This window comes from Mustela nigripes, chromosome 2 (genome assembly GCF_022355385.1).
Source record: "Mustela nigripes isolate SB6536 chromosome 2, MUSNIG.SB6536, whole genome shotgun sequence".
Lineage (NCBI taxonomy): Eukaryota > Metazoa > Chordata > Mammalia > Carnivora > Mustelidae > Mustela > Mustela nigripes.
This window is the reverse complement of record NC_081558.1, coordinates 217,772,094-217,794,631: the sequence shown is the minus strand read 5'-3', so window position 1 is coordinate 217,794,631 and position 22,538 is coordinate 217,772,094. Positions and strand designations below refer to the sequence as shown.

The 22,538-nt window shown below is 49.2% G+C and overlaps 2 protein-coding genes across 3 annotated transcripts in view; both read left to right on the top strand.

The window, feature by feature from the left end:
• LOC132012467 (keratin-associated protein 10-8-like) overlaps positions 1-618 on the top strand; it is an 856-nt gene extending 238 nt beyond the window's left edge. Inside the window, exon 2 of one of the 2 annotated variants that reach the window (XM_059392497.1) lies at positions 53-618. In XM_059392497.1, coding sequence (XP_059248480.1) covers positions 53-618 — 566 coding nt within the window. The remainder of the gene's footprint in view (positions 1-52) is intronic. The other variant, XM_059392498.1, reaches the window with a different exon arrangement.
• Positions 1-22,538, top strand: part of TSPEAR (thrombospondin type laminin G domain and EAR repeats) — a 239,321-nt gene that overhangs the window by 81,607 nt on the left and 135,176 nt on the right. The window contains exon 2 of the mRNA XM_059392499.1: positions 16,865-17,085. Coding sequence (XP_059248482.1) covers positions 16,865-17,085 — 221 coding nt within the window. The remainder of the gene's footprint in view (positions 1-16,864; positions 17,086-22,538) is intronic.

Below are 22,538 nucleotides of genomic sequence, written 5' to 3'. Positions count from 1 at the left end.
GAGCCCCCCTGCTGTGCCCCCACCTGCTGTGCCCCCTCCTGCTGTGCCCCCACCTGCTGTGACAACAGCTGCTGTGCCCCTTCTTGCCTGACCCTCATCTGCACCCCTGCAAGCTGTGGATCCAGCCCCTGCCAACCAGCCTGCACCAGCTCCTGCCAGCCCTCCTGCTGCAGCTCCTCCCCCTGCCAGGAAGACTGCTGTGTGTCTCTCTGCTGCAAGCCCGTCTGCTGCACCCCTGTGTGCTGCAAGCCCGTCTGTTGCACCCCTGTCTGCTGCACCCCTGTCTGCTGTAAGCCCGTCTGCTGCACCCCTGTCTGCTGCAAGCCCGTCTGCTGCACCCCTGTCTGCTCTGGGCCCTCCCCCTGCTCAGCTCCCTCCTGCTGTCAGCCCAGCCCCTGCTCCTCGTCCTGCTGCGGACCGTCCTCCTGCGTGTCGCTGCTCTGCCGCCCCGTGTGCAGGCCCGCCTGCTGTGTGCCCGCCTCCTCCTGCTGTGCCCCTGACTCCTCCTGCCAGCCCAGCTGTTGCCGCCGAGCCTCCTGCGTGTCCCTGCTCTGCCGCCCTGTGGGTTCCCGCCAGGCCTGCTGCGTGCCCGCCTCGGCCCAGAAGTCCTGCTGCTGACGGGGCCCGTCTTCCCCGGGGCCAGCTGGGCTCAGGACCCACCCAGTGACCGTGGTCCTCCCCACCCCCTCAGTCCGGTCCTGACCTATAAGGTGGCTGCCCACACCCAGGACAGGGTCTTCCATGCGTCCACTCTGCTGACCTGACCTTGACCTAATAGCTCCCCAGAACGCTGACCCCGCTGCCCCCCAGGGCTCCTGCTCCCAGGAGGGACCTCCAGCACTTCGGGGTCCCCCGCCCTTCCCTCCCAGTTTCTCGGCTCGGGTCCCGTGGCCTCAACTGCTGACTTCTCAGCGCCTGCTCAGACACCCCAATAAACTCACTCACCAGCGCATCTGCTTCCTTTCTTCCGACCCTCATGGGGGTGGGGGTGCAGGGGTCTGACCAGACATTGGTCTCCTCCATCCGGGAACTTTTCTAGGAATGAGGGACTGAGAAATCCCGCAGGGCAGGGCCCTGGGGTGGGAGGCACACCCTGGCCCAGGAAGGTCAGGGCTCCTGGCCCCTGAATGCAGGGCTTCCCAAGGCTGGCCACCTGCACATGGGCCGTGGTCTGAGGGTTCTCAGCCCCTGGCCCATTTCCACCCACTGCCCCAGCTGGGCAAACTGGCCCCAGACAAGCTGGCCTGGGGGCTGCAGGCAGCACAGCCCCTTTGGGCCCGGGGTCCCCCTGGGGTCCTCCTACAGGCTGTACCTATTTAGCAGAAAGGTGGTGGCATGGGGGAGGCACTGCTCCAAGGTCCCAAAGAAAACAACTAGGTTTGAAACAAAATTTTTATTTTATTTTATTACGGGTCAGTGACAGGACCCCCAGGATCCCGTCCTGAGCGGGACGCTGAAGGCCATCACCTGATAGGTCTGGACTGCGCCTGGGAGGGACATGGAGACCTGGTGCGGGGCCTTCCCTGTGAACTGAGAAACCATCAGGCCTTGAATTGCTGTGAACAGCTGCTCATGTCAGGATGACGGTGATGTCGTGTGAGCACACTGGTGGACAAGGGCAGGGACATACAGCAAGTCACCCCCCCCCCCAGGGTTCCAGAACTATTGCAAGCAGTGGCCCAGTGGCCCCGCCCGCCCCTCCCGAGCCCTCCCTTCCCTGGCCAGGAGCCCCACTCTCCCCATGGCTGTGTCCATAGCCAGAACCCACAAAGGGAACCCATGCTCTCCCCTGGCTCTCCGTCACCTTCCCTGTAACCCCAGCTCCCTCCTGCCCAAGCCACACTCCCCACCTGCCACAAGCTCCTTGCCCAAACCCTTCCCCAACCCTAGCAGTGTTTTAACTAACTCCTTAGTTTAAAATCAGCTTTCTGGGTCCAGCGTACATATAGTCAGACGCGCCTTGTCTCACTACCGTTTGATGAGTATTGAGAAGGGTCTGCATCTTGCTGCCTCCGCTGGAGTCAGGAGCGCTCGGCTTCCCCTCTTGCCAGAGGTTTCCCTGCATCCCGAGCCTCCATGCCTGCCGCCTGGCAGCAGGGCCCCACGGTGCTGCCGAGGCTGACCTTTTCCGGAGCGTCCCAGGGAAGACAGCGTGCAACAGGCGCGCTTTGTGACCGGCTTTGTCCACTTGCCTCTTCTGTGGCATATATTCATCGTGAATTCCTTCTTAATTGCCAAGTGGTGTTTTATCGCATGGGAGATCACGGCCGTCCACTCACCTGTTGACGTCCATCTGGGGTGTCTCCAGGTCTTAGTGGTCATGAAGGAAGCTGCCGGGAGCCCCCGTACTCCATGCGCTGCCCTTGCTCTTGCACGGACACGGGGGTGGGCTTGCTGGGTCACGTGCAAGTGCAGTGTGCGTGGGGATGCCGGCCTTCCTGCCAGCTGCTGTGCCGGGTGGGTCGGGTTCCGGTGCCGGATCCCCGTTTGTCTGCTCAGGTCCTCTGCCCACTGCCCCGCAGTCGAATCGCCTGTCTTCCTGTTCACCGTAAGTGTTCTTCCCGCGTTCCAGGGCCGGTCACTGATCGTATGTGTACACAGCAGATTTCCCCACCTGTGCCCAGATTCTCGGTTTCTTGGCAGCATTTTTTCAGTAGCTTATCTCTCTAATTTTGATTAAATTCAATGAATTCCTTTTCTTCAGTGGTGCTAAGAAATCTGCCTAAACCCAGGGTCACGCTGTTTTTGTCCTATGCATACCTCTAAATATTCTGTGGCTTTAACTTTTATGTTAAGTTCTAGGATCCCTTTCTAGTTAATTTTTGAATCCGCTATTGGTTGTTCCAGAATCATTTAGTAAGCGGATTATCCTTTTTCCACTGAATGACCCTCGCCAAAAAATCTATTGACTGTATATGTGTGGGTCTATTTTCTATTACCCTGCTGTGTCCTGTCTTCAGTTCTTGTACCAATAATACATCGTCTCCACCAACACAGCTTTGTGTGAAGTCTTGAAATCAAGCAGCTAGTCATCCGATCGCATTTTACTGTTTCTGTTTCTTTTTTAAAGATTTTATTTATTTATTTGACAGAGAGAGAGAGAGGGAACACAAGCAGGGGAGTGGGAGAGGGAGAAGCAGACCCCCACTGAGCAGGGAGCCCAATGCAGGACTCGATCCCAGGACCCTGGGATCATGACCTGAGCCAAAGGCAGATGTTTAACTGACTGAGTCACCCAGGTGACCCCCCACTTTTCTTCTTCAAAATTCGTTGGCTCTTCTAGATCCTTTATATTTCTGTATTGATTTTAGAATCAGCTCATCATTTTCTAAAGAAGAACTTGCTGGGATTTTTATTGGAATTGCATTAAACTTGCAGGTGAATTTGGGAAGAATTAACATCTTAACAATATTGAGTCTTTCAATTCATAATTATAAATCTGTTTCTAATCATTTTGGATGACTTTTTTCAATACTTTATCACTTTTAATACATATACCTTGTACATATATTAAGCTTCTCTATTATTTTATTTTTCAATGTTTTAGTTAATGGTATGTTTATTTCATTTCCAAGTGCTCATCGCTACTATGTAGAAATTTAATCAGTTTTTGTGTTGACCTTGTATCCTGTGACCTTGCTAACTGCACTTAGGAATTTTTTAAAATATTTTATTTATTTATTTATATTTCTTTTCCGTGCTTGAGAATTCATTGTTTATGCACCACACCCAGTGTTCCATGCAATACGTGCCCTCCGTAATACCCACCACCAGGCTCACCCACCCCCCACCCCCCACCCCTTCAAAACCCTCAGTTTGTTTCTCAGAGTCCACAGTCTCTCATGGTTCACCTCCCCCTCCAGTTTCTCCCCAGCTCACTTCTCTTCTCCATCTCCCTAAGTCCTCCATGTTATTTGTTGTGCTCCACGAGTAAGTGAAACCATACGATGATTGACTCTCTCTGCTTGACTTATTTCACTCAGCATCATCTCCTCCAGTCCGTCCATGTTGATACAAAAGTTGGGCATTTTTACATATTAGGATTGGGCATGGGATTTTCTCTTTGGGAAGGATTTTAACTATAATTCTGTTACTTCGATTGATAGAGGACTATTTTGGTTTTCTATTTCTTCTTGTATGAGTTTTTATACGAATATATCTTTCCAGTTACTTGTCCGTTTCACCTAAGTTGTTGAATGTGTCAGCATCAAGAGTTGCCTTCTTTTATTGTTATTTTAATGTCTGTAGAATCGGAGGCAATAGCCCTTTCATTATTCCTGATGTTGTCTATTTATTTCCTTTTCATTTCTTTTTCTTGACTAGTTAATGTAGAAATTTATTAATTTTGGTGATCTTCTGAAAAATTAGACTTGGTTTTATTAAATTTCTCATTTGCCTGTTTTCTGTTGGGTAGACTTCTACACTTCTCATTATTTCCTTCCTTCTACCTATTTTGGATTCAACATGTGCTTCTTTCTGTAGCTTCTGAAGGTAGAACCTCAGATCATTGATGGATTCCTTCTTTATTATTAGGGATTATTTAAGCTATAGATTTCCCCCTATATACTGTGTTAGTTGCATTCTATAAAGTTTATTTTTAATTTATTAATATTTCCAATTTTCCATTGTGATTTCTTCTTTGACTCATGGATTATTTTGAAGAGTGTTATTTAATATCCAAATAGTTTTTGATTTTCCAGATATCTTTCTGTTCATGATTTCTGATTTTGTTGTGGTCAAACAACATTCTCAGTATGATGTCAATCCTATTAAATATATTAAGGCTGGTTTTAGTGACCCAGGATATGATTTATTTTGGTGAATGTTCCATGTACACTTGAAAAAAATGTGAATTCAACTTCACTGTTGTTGGATGGAATATTGTATACATATCAGTAAGCTCAGGTTAGTGTATAGTGTTTCTCAAGTTTTCTATGTACTTCTCAATTTCATCCAATTTGGAAAACATTTGGCCATTATCTCTTTAAATATTTTTCTGTCTCTCCCACCCTTTAAATATTTTTCTCCCCAGGGACCCCGATTATATTTATGTTAGACCATTTAATATTGTTCCTCAGATCCCTGACACTCTGTTAATTTAGTTTTTTTTCTTACTGACTTTCAGTTTGGGTAACTTCTGTGATTGTGTCTTCCAGGTCACTGATCAGTTGCAGTCTTTATTCTACTTTTAAATTCATCCTTTAATTTTTTAAAATTATTTTTATTAACATATAATGTATTAATTGCCCCAGGCGTACAGGTCTGTGAATCACCAGGTTTACACACTTCACAGTACTCACTATAGCACATACCCTCCCCAATGTCCATAACCCAACCACCCTATCCAGAGCTCCCCTTCCCCTCAGCAACCGTCAGGTTATTTTGTGAGATTAAAAGCCTCTTATGGTTTGTCTCCCTCCCCATGCCACATCCTTTAATTTTTTTATTGTTAAGTTTCTTGGCTCTTGGAGTTCCATTTAGTTCTCTTTTGTATCTTACATTTCTCCTCCTTTGTGCTCATGTTTCCCTTGAAATCCATGAATACATTTATCATCATTGTTTTAACTGCCTTATCTGCTAATTCCAGCAATTGTCGTTTCTGAGTTTGTTTGTATAGTCTGTTTTGCCTCTGGATTATGAGTTAGATTTTTCCTCTTAATGTGATTTTGGGGCACCTGGGTGACTCAGTCAGTTGGGCGTCCCAACTCTTGCTTTTGGCTCAGGTCATGATGTCAGGGTCGTGGGACGGAGCCCTGTGTTGGGCTCCACATTTACTGCAGAGTCTGCTTGAGATTCTCTCTCCCTCTCCCTTCCCCCTGCCCTGCCCCCACTTGTGTGCAGGGGTGTTCTCAAATAAACAAATAAAATCTTTTTTTAATCATGTTATGTTAGTCACCACACAGTACATCATTAGTTATTGATGTAGTGCTCCAAGATTCATTGTTTGCATATACCATCCGGTGCCCCATGCAATCTATGACCTCCTTAATACCTAATACTGTGCGAACTCATCCCCCACCTCCTCCCCTCGAAAACCCTCAGTTTGTTCCTCAGAGCCCACAGTCTCTCGTGGTCGTCTCCCCCTCTGATTTCCCCCAACTCCCTTCTCCTCTCCATCTCCCCATGTCCTCCACAATATTTCTTATGTTCCACAAATAAGTGAAACCAGAGGATCATTGACTTTCTCTACTTATTTCACTTAGCATAATCTCCTCCAGTCCCAAAATTAATAAAATCTTTAAAAAATGTGTCCACCAGTTTTTTATTGGATGCTGAGTTTCAATAAAATAATAGTGTAATACTGTTGAATGCTGTATGTTCTTTCCTTCCTTTAAGGAGTGACGGGCCTTGCTCTGTCTGGCACTTACCACTTGTGGATTGGCTTGATAATTGTGATGTTTCTGTGCTTGTCTTTATGTTTTGTTATGGCAGATCGAGAGAAGGCTTTATTCTCAGGCAGGTTTAGGACGACCATTAATATGTGACTTCTGGGATCTGTACGTGTAACAGATAACACCCCTCAGCACGTGCTCCTGACTCCATGCCAGGGATATCAGTGGGGCATGGGAGAAGATTTTAGGCAATACAGAGATGAACATTGCCAATTTTGAAGTTAGGAGGGCATTTAGACATGCTCTGGGAAAACATGGATCTCGCAGATCCTAATCCCGATTGAATGGGCATTGTGAGGAGTGACAGCGGCAAGTCAAGGAAAAGTACAGGAGGGCGAAGGATGAGCCCAGGATGGCCCCAAGGGCCAAAGGGCTGCAATACCTATCCCCACCCTCTGCTGTCCATCTGGGACCCCAGGGAGTCACAGGAAGCCATACAGGGTCCTGCAGGACAGCAGTGTTGTGTACAGAGGGCGGAAGTGGACATGTGGTTGGGCTGGGAGTAATGACACATGCAGCCAGGGCTCTGGTTGGTCTTGAATGTTTATTGGTCAGTTTCCTTAAGTGCATCCAGAGACAGCTGATGGGTCACTGAGCTGAGGACACAGAGACAGGTGGATGGAGGCTGGGCTGACCCTCATGCAGAGTGAGAGATATGGAGGGGAGGCCACTGCCATGGGGATGTTCTAGGAGACCTTTCTAGGGCCACAGCACTGAGTGTGGATGTTTGGTTTGTCTATGTCTGCGGCTCAACAGGAGGCTGGACCAGCAGACACAAGGAATGGTCCACGTGCTGGAGCAATTCGGGACACAGTGATCAGCTTCCAGGTGGGACCTGCCCCTGTCCTCAGTGGGGCAGCCCCTTAAGAAGGGTCAAGAACGGATTGAGGAGGGGTGGCTGGCAGGACCCTAGTCACTGGGTAGGACCTGAGCTCAGCTGGCTGCGTGGGGGATGTATCTCATCTGCAGCAGGACCTCTGGGCTAAGGTGGGCCTGGGGCAGGCTGGGCACATGGGGCGGCAGAGTAGGGACTCGCAGGAGGAGGGTCTGCAGCAGGACAGGGAACAGAGGCTGAGCTGGTGGCAGGAGGGGCTGATCAGGGAGAAGGCCCAGAGCAGATGGGCTTGCAGCAAACAGGGGTGCAGCAGACAGACACACAGCAGTCTTCCTGGCACGGGGAGGAGCTGCAGCAGGAGGGCTGGCAGGAGCTGGTGCAGGCTGGTTGGCAGGGGCTGGACCCGCAGCTGGCAGGGGTGTGATGAGGATCAGTCAGGAAACTAGGTGCAGCAGCTGGGGGCACAGCAGGTGGGGATGGGCAGGGGGGTTCGTAGCAGCTCCCTGGGCAGTCGTTCACCTGTCTCCAGGAGGAGTTGGGGCAGGAGTCACAGGAGCCAGGCAGGCAAACATGGCTGCCGTAGCTCTGGTTGCTAGAGCAGAGGGACAGGGTAGACGTGGCCATGGTAGGGGCAGGGGGGCTGGAGGAGGCTGTGAGTGTGAGTGTGAGTGTGTGAGCGAGTGTGTGAAAGTGAGTGTGTGCCGGGTGCCCTGACTTTCTCTTCATACCCTTCTGGCTTGTGCTATCGGGCATTAGTCCCCCCAGGAGCTCCCTGCCTTGGTGCCAAGAGCCAGGTCCTGCGGAACCAGCCACAGCTGTTCCACTTCCTGGAGTCCCTGCTTAGCTCACGACACTCTGGAAACTGATCTGGGATCTCTAACTGTTTTCAGTCTAGAAGGCAAGTTTGGGGGGTGGCTTGCAGGTTTCTTGCTTTTTTAATGGGGTCGTTGGGGGCCCAAGTGGCATACCCGGGTGTTGGGGGCTGGGTCCCAGGCCCAGGTCTGGGCGAGCACTGTGGTGGACTGCTCTGCTGGCCGAGCACCATCAAGTGCCTCTGTGCTTGGAGGCTTACTTGGTTTCTGTGTAACGGTGATGAGTCATGAGTTGTATGCTGCGCTGCGAGTGTCCTGTGGCTAACCGCAGACGGGGCTTCAACAGCAGAGATCCGTCATTTGGAGGCTGGATGTCTGAGATCAAGGACTGGCAGGGTTGTTTCGTCCTGGGGCCAAGATGGAGAATCTGTTCCATGTTCTCTTAGCTTTGGGAGTTTTCTGGCTATCTTGGGGTTCTTTAGTTGTACAAGCGTCTCCCCACCTCTGCCTTCATCCATCCTCCCTGTGTGCCCGCCTGCATTCCCGTTTTCTCATCTTACAAGGATGCCAGTCGTACTGGGTTGGGACACCTCTCCCCCAATGACCTCGTTGTATCGATCATCTGTGATGACCATCTTTTAGGTAAGGTCACTTCTGCAGGTATCGGGGTTGGGACACAATTTGACTCTTAGCAAGCACCTGCTCTGAAGCAGACTCAAGGCCAGGGTCTGGGATGGAAGAAAAGGTGGAACAGGCCTCCTTTCTTGGGGACTACAGTCCATAGCTGGTGAAAGATGGGGCACAGGTGGCACGTGGCATGACAGACCAGCCACGCCTGCACATCTGCTTGTCCTGGCATGGCTGAGCTCATGGGACACTTTGTGCTTTCGTGTCATTTACAGAATAATTGTAAAAAGAGCACAGTGGCTACACATGCCCTCACCCAGCTTCCTCTAGGAACATCTTACATATCCATAGATCGGTGACAAATCTTAGAAATCAACATTGGCACATTACTGTTCACTGAAGGACAGACCCATTGCCCATAAATGTCCCCTTTCTGGTCCAGGTCCCCATGTGCATTGTAAGGTTTCCTTACTCTTCTCTAGTCTGAGACAGTTTCTTGGTTTTTCCTTATCCTTTGTATCTTGACACTTTTGAAGAGCCTTGATCACGTGCGTTGTAGAAATTTGGGGTTGTCCGAGGTTTCCTCACAATTAGAGTGAGGTTATTGTGTTTGGGGATGAATCCCACAGAAGTAACCTGTCCAGTGAAGCAGGGGCACATGTTGTTGCTGTGTCTAGTCACTGGGGATATGGCTATTTGTCCCCTTTGTAATTAATAAATATTTGCACCGGGGGGAGATTCTACGAGACTTTGCAAGTATCCTGTTTCTGCTGTCATGTCTGTCTAATGGTTTTAGTGTCCCCCCTGGGGGCCATGCCCACAGCAAGGTCACTGTGATGTTCTTTTTTTAATTTTTAATTTTTTATCTTTAGTATGTTATGTTAGACACCATACTCACTGTGGTGCTCTGATGGTGAGTTTCTAGTTCCCTACTCCACCTCCACTCATTAACTGAAATTCGTCTACAAGGAGGAGATGCCCCTTTTCCTCCTTGTATTTACCTGTTCTGGTTTTATTTTATTTCATTAAACTAAAGGATATTTGTTTTATTATTTGAGTAATAATCCAGTATCATCATTATTTTCTTATTCACTGTGTTCTGGCTTTGAGCCTTGGGACCTCCTTCACGTGGCTCCTGTATTGTCAGCATGCTTGCAACTCCCCAACCTCCCACATTCGGTTCCAGCTCCCCTGGAAATCTCCCCGCCCCATTCCTGGGATCAACCACTTCTCCAGGGGGCCCTGCTCCTTTTAGTGGATGATGGTATTTAGAAAACACGATCTGGAGCTAGGTGTGCTCAGGCTGCTGGGGTGTCACTTCTTTAGTGGGCAGAGCAAGGAAATGCTTGTGTGTGTGCTAACATGTGCCTGAACTCAGGGGGAGACATTCAGTCTTTGGGCTTGCTGGATGGTGGTAGCTGAGGTTTTGTCTAGATTAGCTTTCTCAGGATAAAAAGCTGCTGCTTGTTACTGAGAGATTATATCATAAATGGACGTTGGATTTCATGGAATGCTTTTATGCATTTATTGAGATGATTATACAATTTTCTTTTTTAGTCTGTTAATATGGTGAATTACATTAATTGATTTCTTAAAGCCTTTTATTTTGAAGTAATTAGAGATGTACAGGAAATCACAAAGCCAGTACAGAGAGTTGCCATGTACTTACATTAATTGATTTTTAAAATATTCACCCAGGGACGCCTGGGTGGCTCAGTCATTAAGCGTCTACCTTCAGCTCAGATCTTGATACCAGGGTCCTGGAATCGAGCCCCGCATCAGGCTCCCTGCTCGGCAGGAAGCCTGTGTCTCCTTCTGCCTGCTGCTCCCCCAGCTTTTGTCTCTGCTCTTGCTGTTTCTCTCTGTCAAAAAATAAATAAATAAAAATTTTAAAAAATGTTCAACCAGTCCTGAAGTCCCAGATAAACCCCACTTGGTTGTGATGTATTTTCCTTTTTACATGTTGTTGGATTTGGTTTATAATATGTTATTCGGGACCTATGTGTCTATTTTTATGAGTCTATCGATCTGTAGTCTTTTATTGTAATGACTTCAGTTTTGACAAAAGTTGTCAGGTATCTCCTTCTCTTCTATTTTCTAGAAAAGATTGTGTAGAGTCAGTATTTGGTCTTCTTTAAATATTTGGGAGAATCTCCTGAGAAACTGGAGTTTTCCTTAATAGGCAAAGGACTTTCTGGCCATCTGTTTCTTCTTTAATATAGTGCCTACTGAAGAGTTGGTCCATTTCACACAAGGTTTTGAATAGAAGGCATAATGTTGCTTGTGGAAGTCCTTCATTATTCTTTAATTTGTGAAAAATATTTGGTAATGTCCCATCTTTTGTTCTTGATATTGGTAAATTATTTCTTCTGGTTTTTCCCCGCCCCCTGGTCAATCTGGCTGGAATTTTATTCAACTTCTCAAGGAATACACTTTGGTTTCAATTGATCTCCTCTGTTTTTCTTGTTTTCTTGTTACATTGAGTTATATTACATACAATTACACTGACTTATCCTTCCATTTTCAAGTTTATTAATTTAAAGCTTAGACGGCGGATCTGATACCCACCTTCTCTTCTAATGGAAGCACTTACTACTAGAAACTTCCTCCTCCTTTAGCTACCCCCACCAGCCTCATCTGCTGGCCCTTGCTGGCTCCGATTCCGTAATTCCTGGATTCAGTGCACATATCTGAAGGGCAATAGAGTTGATGAGGACTCTCACACAATGGGATTGGCAGGCAGGCAAACATCTAGGTGCTGAGCATTTGGACTTCCACATCCTGCAGCCCGAGGCCACTACAGCCGGATTCATCCTCTGTTCCTGTTCTCACTCGCCAGGAGGACGTGAGATAAGGGAACATGGAAAGCTGGCTGGATTGCAGAGATAATCATGCCTGGCAGGAGAGAGTCATGTTTTTATTACAAAGATGCCCTGGGGGTAGGGACTAGAGCTTCATCTTCTCCTCTCCCCACTCTCAGCTCCTGGCAGAGGAGACCAAGAGGTGGCATTTTGGATCATTAGAGACAAGCTCTGTGGGCGGGACCCGGAGGGCAGCTGAGCATCCTGTCTTGGGAAGAGCTCAGATTAAGCCCCCTTGTCCCCGTGCCAGCCCTGTGGTCTGCAGATTCATGCACTGTCTTTTGCCTCCTGAATGTCCATGTGCCCAGTGAGGCCAGGTGCTTCTTATACACAGTGGACAACATGCAAGAAAAGTGAGAAAGGAAGGTTCTAGTTTTGGGCTGGCAAGTGTGAGTCCAGTGAGTCGACTTATCCCCAGACTATGTGTGGGGTTTTTTGTGCCAGCTGATTAAGGCACACCGCCAGATGCCCTTTTGCTGATTTACGTAAGGTAAACTTAACATCAGCTGTGTACTAGCCACATGGATCTTATTCAAGGGTCCTGCTTCACCAGCCCTGGAAGCCTGCATTCCTGCAGGAAAACACATATCCTCCCACAAGCTCATGTGGGAAGTTAATAGTTGACCTAAAATGTGGCCTGGCACAGAGCTGACTGCATCATGAGGCTGGGCCGTCCACTTCCACCACTTCCAAGTCAGTTACTGTGAGGCTGTCCATTTCTGGGGAGCAACTTCTGCCTGCCAGACAGTATTTTCAGTCCCTCCTGGACCCCTACAAGAAAGGAAGATACCATCCCCTATTGCTCACGAGGAGACCAAGCCTCAAAAAGGCCCATGACAGAAGCTGCAGGACATGGCACATCCCAGGAGAGCTGGGCGTCAAGGCCACGGTCCTTGCTATACTGTCTGCTTGACCCTTTGGGGAGTGTTGTGCACCCCAAGAACACTTTGACTTTGACAGATGACTGAGGTGGACAAGTATGAATTTAAAAGTATTGATGTGTGTAGAGGGCACAGCACAGGCTGGCCACAGAGCTCCACTCAAAGACTCTACTACGTCTTTGCGAGGTGATTCTTGGTGTCACTGCCATTTTGGGGCCTCCCTGAGGCTCCAGTGGCTTGATCACCCAATGCCTTTGCCTCCCAAGCTTCAGATGCATCCATGCTGCAGCCCCAGAGTGTCCAGGAGTCCCGCTCAAAGCCCAGTGTGCCAATCTGTTCACATTCCGTGACTTCCTTTAAAACAAGTTAAGAAAAGAAAAAAAAAAAAAACAAGTTAAGAAAAGCAGGAAAGAACACACAAAAGGGACAGGAGTTATTTTCCCATGTATGCTCTATCTTCACGTTGTTTTCCTATTTCCCTTTTTTAGCCAGTGTAGTAGGAGAAGAGTGGTGTCTTATTACTGTTTGGTTTGCATTTCTCTGATTCATGTTGACTTGAGCATTTTGTCTTGTGTGAACCCTTTGGGTTTCTTCTTTTTTAGGTTGCCTTTTTTTTCTCTTCCTTCCTTTCTTTCTTTCCTTCTGAGGATTGTTCTTATATTTTCCTTGTTGGTTTTCAGGGACTCCCTGTTCCTTCTGTACCTTTCAGGGTATGGCAAACACCTTTCTCATTCTGTCCTGGGATTACTGGCTTCACCCATTGTGTCCTTCCTGAGCAGAAGTTCTTGTTATGATGTGAGCAAGTGTGCTGGCTTCTTTCTCATTATTTGTTTTTGTTGAGCTTGTCTGGGGAATCACCTGTGTCCCAAAGTCACAGAGATGGCTGCCAACTCTCCCTCTAACTTGGAAGTGGCACCATTCACCCCTCCTGGAGGGGTAAACTGTATATTCTGTTAGCGGAGGAGTTCAGCCTGGTTTTCTCCCCACAGACAGCCAGCTTTCCCATCACTTTCTCTCAATGGCCTGCTCTCCCCACTGATCTGCAGAGACTGCTTACCGACCGGGCATTCAAGTTCTCCATCTCTGCTCTCTATGGATCCACCTGCCTGAGCTTGGGCCTGAGCTTGCATGTTTTGTGATGGTGGCTATACATTTAGTCTTACTGTCCCACAGGGCAACCTTTATAATATCCTAACCTAACTTCCTGGAAATAAACTCCTCCTGGGACCTGGGAACACAAATTAAATCAGTGAAATCCACAGAGGAGGAGGATTTTCTTGGCCACTTGGTTCTGCTTCCTTTCCCGCCCCAGTGGGAGAACCCCTTCTTGGAGACCGTCCAGAGTGCAGTCCACCTGGCTTAGGGGCGGGGCCTCACGCCTGCATCTCCAGCTGACGCAGGTGGCTTCTTCCAAGTAACTTGGGTCTTGGCGGGCTTCAGTATAGGAAGCCTTCCCAGGGAACAGTTCTGGGGCACAGAGAGCCTGGCTCCCAGTCAAAAATCCTATGCGTGATCTATCAGGCCCGGCCACGGGCGATCACAAAGGCGTCCCCCAGCGGGGGGCACACGATGCCCCACCACACACCAGGCTTGGGACACAGCCAGGGCACTGCCATCCTGGGGGAACTTCAGCGGGGACCCAGGTCTGCCAGCCCCCCTCGGAGGACCACCTGCACTTGTAGCCCTGGCACCTCCGTCAGAGGCCTCCTTGTACGGCACCTGGAAGCTACTGTCCTCCCCCCACCCCACTCTGACTCAGTACCCAGTACTTTTCCATGCCCAGCCTTCCCTCCTCCTCTTTCCTGGGCCTTGGGGCTCATCAACCCATGGGAAGCTTTTGTCCTGGGCTCCTAGGCATGGCCCCCACCATGGGGGGTGGGAGGTCAGTGCTTCCTGTGGCCTTAGCCTCCTGCTCAACTACTGCAGTGGGTGACAAGTCTTCACTGCTTCTGCCAGTTTGCTTGGGGCTGTCATTGGCTCCCCCAACATTCGGCAGCTCAGCTGGGTCCCTGACGGGGATGTCGCCACCATCCCATCTGACAGATGAGTAAGCTGAGGCTCTGAGAGGTCTGGTGACTCACACCTCTGAGGTGGTGGCCCAGACCTTAAGACCTTGAGGCTGTTTTAGGACCTTTCATGTAGCCAGTTTCGAGTTTGGGTATTCGTGGTTCCCACCACATCTTTCTGCTGAACTATAAAGACCTTGAGGACAAAAGGAGTTTCTGAAGCTGCTCTTTCAAAAAGCCTTTGTAGAATAAAGAGAGACCACCTAAATGAGAAGCAAAGGCTGTTTATTCCAAGCTGGCTGTAACAGTGGGTACCCCACTAGCCCTGGGTTTGCCAGAGGCTCAAAGCAAGGAAGGGAGAGAACTTGTAGTGGAAAGAGAGACGCTCACATGGGCCCCACGGGGACTGTGGTGTGGGGAAGCTGCAGGTAGCTACCTCTAGGTGCCCCCCCCATGTGACTGGCCCCTCGTTGGCCAAGTGCCGGCCTTTTGGGGCCGATGGCTTCCAGGCTAGCTGGTGCGGAGGCCAACTGTAGGTGGCCCGTCCAGGCTCTGCTCATGCATACAGCCTCTCAGCTGAATACAGCCGGTGCAGTGACTGCGTGTCTAACTGATTAGAATTAACCTCCAGGGCTTCATCACCGTCTGACCTTCTCCCAGTGGCTCTGATTTTGTAGACTCGGTCACCCTTCATCCCTGCATCGAGCAGGAGCGTTTCCAGGGAGGTGCACACCTCTCCGCCCATGTTAACCTGGGAAACCCTCCAGCTGTGTGTGCAGCCCGCAGACGAGGCGTAGGTGGGGAACCGGATGCTGACGACGGAGCATCTGTCAGAGCAAAGCCGGCTCATCTGCATGGGCTGCAAGGCAGGGGTGGGGCTGGGGGAGGACAACCAGGAAGGCGCTGTTTGATCAAACAATGGAGGGAGAGGCTCTCCCAGGATTAGCCAGATTCAGGGTTCCCCTGCTGCTAGTGCCCCCGTGCCCCAGGGCTCAGCCAGGCTGCGGCACCTCTGGGCGCTTGCCAGTGGCTGGAGGTGGACTCCCGCGTCCTGGATGAGGGGCCAGACCCTGGTGCAACCTCAGCTGAAACGGCCGCCGGTCCCAGTGTCTCTCAGCATTTTGAGGGTGAATTTAGGACCCAGTGTTTCCTAAGAGCCTCACGAGCTCCAGGGACCCCGACCAGACACGACCCTGCAGCACTTGGAATCCAACCCGGGGGCCTGTCCGAGTCTGGGTCCCAGAGCACAGGCTTCCGGGGAGATGCCCACTTCCTCTCTGGAGTCTGTCTGGGACCTGTGCCGACACACACCGCGGCCCGGGGGTGCCCTTGTCCTTGGCAGGTGCAGACCCTTCTCCCACGATTGCGACCCCCCACTTGCTCCAGGGAGCCCCCCCATTCAGCACACGCTCCCCTGGTCCCCTCTCCGCGCTCTCTCCTTGCGCTTTGTACCACATAAGTACTGATGGCGACGCGAAGATGCCGCCCTCTCCTCTCAGCCCTCCCAGAGGTCATCAGACGTGTCCTCCCGACATTGCTGCTCCCCACGCTGGCCCCCACTCCCCCCAGCCCCCACGCTGTGCACAGGCTTCCAGCTGAGATCAGCAGGGGGCCGCTCACCTCCCTCCCTGAGCTGTTCCTCCACCGCGCAGGGCGCATGGCACACGTGGGCAGGTCCCGTCCTTGTCGCCGCCCCTCTCCCGAGGGACCGCAGTGTCCCCTGCCGTACCCAAGGCTTGCTGGTGACCCGCTCTGTACCCCACAGCCAGTCACTGGCGATTGGCAGCTGTGATCTGGCATGCAGTGACCAGGTCGGGCAGGGTCCAAGTGGTAGCCGTGGGCTCTGCCCCCCTCCTTCCTAGAGGCTGGGCCCCGTGAGCTGGTCCAGAAACATCTCCTCTGGCCACAGATGCTGTCTGGGTCCCCTGTTTCCCTTTCCTATCATCCGGCCTCACCTGAGGCCAGGCCAGCCCGTCAGCTACGTTCTGATGATCTTGAACTGTAGCGTGGAGGTTCTCCAGGGGCGGATCTGTCTCTCTAAGGAGGGCACGAGGCGTGGGGCCCAGGCCCAGGGTGGCTTGCAGGTCACGCCGGAAGCCACAGCCTTCCACAGCACGTGGAGACGCGTGTCACAGAGCCTGCTGAGAGCCTGGGGCACGCCACACTTGGTGGTCCCTGGACTGATGGGGCCTGGCTGCTGTAGGGCAGGCACTCCCTGGGGCCGGACCAGGGACCCAGCCACCCTCCGTTCCCCTCCCGTGCTCAACACAGCGCGTGGCCGCTGACTGGGAACAGCATGCCACGAAATGTACACTGTGGCTCCTTCTGGGCAAATCCGGGGTGGGGGGTACTACAGGTGCATTGTTGACCCTCAGGGCCTCAGTTTCCCTGCTGGTAAAGGGGAGATTTGTGGGAGCCTACATAACCTACCTGTGGTTTCCCTGACACAGACCTGCGCCCCCTGGACATCCTGGCAGAGGCCGTCTCTGCACACGGAGCTGCAGGTGGAATCAGGGTGACACAGGCCCACGGCGTGCGAGGACTCCAGCTCTCGGCCGCCGCCCCCCACGCCGTGAGCTTCCCGGCATCAAGGATTTTCTTCCGATGTGACCTCTTCCCTGAAGAATTTTCGATCGTCATAACCTTGAAAGTTCCCACTCTTCCCCCGAAGGTCAGTGACTCTCTTTACTCCTCATGTTCCTGCGCTGCATCCTTACGACCCGAGCACGCCGCAGGCACAGCTGACCTGGACTGCGGCCAGGCACTGCTCCCAAGCTCCAGGGTAGCTTTGGGGTCAAGGGTGGCCATGCCGATAGGTAGTGAGATGCCCATCACAGCAACCGTGCGAGCAGAGCCGTGGGACCGTTGCTAGGTGTTTATACCGGTAATTCCTGCAACCGTACTTCCTGGCGGGCTGACCTGTCAAAGGCCAGGGGTGAGGCTTGGAGTTCCTATTTGACATCTTTCCTTGGGAAAACAGGTGATCAAATAACAAGACGGTGCTTTATGGGGTCCGATTACCTGTGCTTTGCAGTCCTGTCCACCCCAGTGCTGCTAACGTTCCTGTCCCCCCACTCGGCTGGACACCCCCAAAGGTGAGGGCCCACGGTGCCCATTGCTGCTTCCCCACGGGGCCTGGGACGGTGCCTGTCAAAGGTCTGTGACCGAGTCAGAATCCTCAGCTAAGGAAGGAAAGCCCTTCGGCCCTAATCCTGACCCTCCTTGTTGGTTTGCTCCGGGGAAGGCGATGTGGCCGCTCGTTCGCGCCTTTGGCTGTGCTGAGTTTTCTTTCTTTCTTTTTTTTTTTTTTTAGATCTTATTTATTTGACAGACAGAGATCACAAGCAGGCAGAGAGGCAGGCAGAGAGAGAGGAGGAGCAGGCTCCCCGCTGAGCAGAGAGCCCGATGCGGGGCTCGATCCCAGGACCCTGAGACCATGACCTGAGCCGAAGGCAGCGGCTCAACACACTGAGCCCCCCAGGCGCCCCACTGCTGAGTTTTCTTTTCCAGTCATCGTGCTTTCCCTGTCCTACACGTTCCATTTTCTTCTGTTTTATATAAATTCCACTTCTCATCTCGTCTGCTGCCGTCCCGAGCGCGAGTCGAGTATTTGGGTGTGTGGACTCCATTCTGGGGATGACTCCCACAGGGGAACTGCCCGCGGGGCTGGCTCTGCTGTCCTCTTCCTCTTTTTATTTTCCGCCATGCTCCATGGCGTGTGTGCGGAGCTGGCGTTTCAGGACCATGTTTTACCCCAGGGCCTCCACAGAGGGTACTAAGGGCAGTGCGTGTGGGGAGCACATTCTGTCCCTGAGGGGACCCTGCCCGGGGAACTCAGATTGTGTCACTCCGCAAGCATCTTTTACACACGTGGCTTTATTTATGTTGTTTTGAACATGCTCTGTCAATGAAATAACACTGAGCTTATTTCAATAAATGTACAATAATTTTATTTATTTATTTTAAAAATTTTATTTATTTATCTGAGAGAGAGAGAGTGTGTGAGCATGAGATGGGGAAGGTCAGAGGGAGAAGCAGACTCCCCGCTGAGCAGGGAGCCTGAGGCGGGACTCGATCCCCAGACTCCTGGATCATGACCTGAGCCAAAGGCTGATGCTCAACCCACTGAGCCACCCAGGCGTCCAATGTACAATAATTGAAGAAACCTATTTTATACCTGTGCACTTACAATGTGTACTGAATGAAGGACAGTGTGGTGAAGCCCTCAAGCTTGTCAGTGACTCCGCGGTTCCTGCTTGTATACGAGGGCTGTTCTGAGAAACGTTTCTATACGTGGGCCGCTAAGGAGTGTTTTTTAAAAGTTTTTATTTAAATTCCAGATAGTTACATAGAGAGTCGTATCTGTTTCAGATGAACAATACAGTGATTCAACACTTCGTACGTCACCCAGTGCTCCTCAGGACGGGTGCCCCTGACCCCCCACCCCTACTTCCCCCAGCCCCCCGTCCACCCCTCTTTGCCATCCGTGAGTTCTCTCGAGTTGAGTCTTTCTTGGTTTGCCTCTCTCTCTCTGTCTCTTTTTTGGTTCCTCTGTTTGTTTTGTTTCTTAAATTCCATATGTCAGTGAGATCATTTGTCTTTCTCTGACTTTTTTCGCTCAGCATAATACCCTCTAGCTCCATCCATGTCATCCTTTTTTAGGGCTGAGTGATATTTCCATTGTGAATATACACATCTTTATCCATTCATGTCTCTATGGACACCTGGCTATTTCCATGGTTTGGCCATTGCGGATAATGCTGCTATAAATATCAGCATGCCTGTGTCCCTTCAAATTAGTGTTTTTGTGGGGGGGGGGATGGTAAATACCCAGTAGTGCTATTGCTGAGTCATAAGGCAGCTCTATTTTTAACCTTTTGAGGAACCTCTACACTGTTTTCCAGAGTGGCTGCCCCAGCTTGCCTTCCCACCAACAGTGCACAAGGTTCCCCTCTCTCCACACCCTCGCCAACACCTCTTGTTTCTTGTGTTGTTGATTTTAGCCATTCTGACTGGTGTGAGGTGGGGTCTCACCGTGGTTTGGATTTGTATTTCCCTGATGATGAGTGATGGTGAGCTTCTTTTCATGTGTCTGTTGGCCATTTGGGTGTCTTCTTTGGAAAAGTGTCTGTTCATGTCTTCTGCCCATTTTTTGATTGGATTGTTTGTTTTTTTGAGTGTTGAGTTTTACAAGGTCTTTATAGATTTTGGATACTCACCCTTTATCAGGTATGTCATTTGCAAATATCTTCTCCCATTCCATAGGTCGTGTTTTAGTTTTGTTGGTTGTTTCTGTCACTGTGCGGAAGCTTGTTGTTTTAGTGAAGTCCCAATAGTTAATATTTGCTTCTGTTTCCTCGCCTCAGGAGACATAACTAGAAGCATGTTGTTATGACTGATGTCACAGTAATTACTGCCAGTGTTCTCTTCCAGGATTTTTATGGTTTCAGGTCTCACATTTAGGTCTTTCATTCATTTTGAATTTATTTTTGTGTGTGGTGTAAGGAAATGGTCCAGTTTCATTCTCCTGCATGTGGCTGTCCAGTGTTCTGGACATCATTTGTTGAAGAGACTGTCTTTCTTCCACTGGATGTACTTTTCTGCTTTGTCAAAGATTAGTTGACCATAGAGTTATGGGTTATTTCAGGATTTTCTATTCTGTTCCACTGATCTATGTGTCTATTTTGTGCTAGTACCAAGAAGTCTTGATGATGACAGCTTGATAATGACAGCTTGAAATCCAGAATTGTGATGCCCCCAGCTTTGGTTTTCTTTTTTAGGGTTGCTTTGGCTATTCAGGGTTTTTTTGTGCCTCTAAACAAATGTCAGGATTGTTTGTTCTAGCTCTGTGAAAAATATTTTTGGTATTTTGATAGAGATTGTGTAAAATGTGTAGATTGCTTTGGGGAGTATAGACATATCATGGATATTCGTTCTTCCAATCCATGAGCATGGTATGCCTTTCCATGTGTCCTCCTCAATTCCTTTCATAACTATTCTATAGTTTTCAGATCTTGTACCACTTTGGTTAGTTTTATTCCTAGGTATCTTACTGGTTTTGGTGCAATTGTCAATGGGATTGATTCCTTGTTTTCCCTTTCTTCTACTTCACTTTTAGTGTGCAGTAACGCAACAGACCTGTACATTGATTTTTACCCTGCCACTTTGCTGAATTCATGAACCAGTTCTAGCAGTTTTTTGGTAGAGTCCTTTGGATTTTCTAGAATATCATGTCTACAAATCGTGGAAGTTTGACTTTTTCTTTGCCAATTCAGATGTCTTTTATTTCTTTTTGTTGTCTGATTACTAAGGCTAGGACTTCGAGCACTATGTGGAATAACAGTGGTGAGAGTGGAAATGTCTGTCTTGTTCCTGACCTTAGGGAAAGAGCTCTCAGTTTTTCCCCATTGAAGATGATGCTCACTGTGGATTTTCTTTTTTAAAATATTTTATTTATTTGACAGACAGAGATCACAAGTAGGCAGAGGCAGGCAGAGAGAGAGGAAGGGAAGCAGGCTCCCTGCTGAGCGGAGAGCCTGATGTGGGGCTTGATCCCAGGACCCTGGGACCATGACCTGAGCCAAAGGCAGAGGCTTTATCTCACTGAGCCACTCAGGTATCCCTGGATTTTCTTTTATGGCTTTTACTGTGTTGAGGTATGTTCCCTCTATCCCTACTTTGTTCAGGATTTTTGTCATGAATGGATGTTGTGGATGTTGTACCTTGTCAAATGCTTTCACTGTGTCTACTGAAATGATCTTATCCTTTCTCGTGTTGATGTGGTGTGTCACACTGATTGATTTCCAAATACTGAAACATCCTTTATATTGAATAAATCCCACTCAATTGTGGTGAATGCTTTTAAATGTATCGTTGGATTCAGTTTGGTTGTATCTTATTGGGAATTTTTGCATTCGTGTTTGTCAAGAATTTTGGCCTATAGTTCTCTTTTTTTTAGCAGTGTCTTTACCTGGTTTTGGTATCAGAATAATGCTGGCCTCATAGAATGAATTTGGAAGGTTTCCTTCCTTTTCTATTTTTAAAATAGTTTGAGAAGAATGGCTATTAACTCTTTAAATGTCTGGTTGAGTTCCCCTGGGAAACCATCTGGTCTTGGACTTTTGTTTGTTGAGAGTTTTTTGATTATTGATTCAATCTAATTGCTGGTTATGGGTCTGTTCGAGTTTTCTGTTCCTGTTTTGGTTTTGGTAGTTTGTATGTTTCTAGGAATTTATCCATTTTTTCCAGGTTGTTAATTTGCTGGCATGTAGTTTTTCATATTATTCTCTTACGATTGTATTTCTGTGGTGTTGATTGTGATCTCTCCTCTTTCATTCGTGATTTTATTTATTTTGGTCCTTTCTCTTTTCTTTTCTTTTCAAGATTTTATTTATTTATTTTCCAGAGAGAAAGAGGGAGAGAGAACAAGAAGGGGGAGCAGCAGGTAGAAAGGGAAGGACAGACAGACTCTCTGATGAGCAGGGAGCCCATTGTGGGACTTGATCCCAGGACCCTGGAAATTATTACCTGAGCTGAAGACAGACGCTTAACTGACTGAGCCACCCAGGTGCCTTATCCTTTCTCTTTGTTTTTGATAAGTGTAGCGGGAGGTCTGGTCTATCGATTTTATTAATTCTTTCAGAAAACCAGCTCTTAGTTTCATTGATCTGTTCTATTGGGGTTTTTGTTTGGTTGTTTCTGTATTATTTATTTCTGCTCTAATCTTTTTTTAAACAGTTTTATTTATTTATTCAAGAGAGAGAGAATGAGAAGGAGGAAGGATCAGAGGGAAAGGGAGAAGCAGACTCCCTGACAAGCACCCAGGTCCCTGAGATCCTGGCCTGAACAGATGCTTAACTGACTGTGCCACCCAGGAACCCCGGTTTCTGCTCTAAACTTTATTATTTCCTGTCTTCTGCTGGCTTAGGCTTTATTTGCTACTCCTTCTCTAGCTCCTTTAGGTGTAAAGTTAGATTGTGTATTTGAGACTTTTCTTGTTTCTAGACAAAGGCCTGTATTGCTATATATTTCCCTCTTAGAACTGCCTTTGCTGCAGCCTGAAGATTCTGAGCTATTGTTTTTTCATTTTCATTTTTTTGTTTCCATGTATTTTTTTAAATTTCC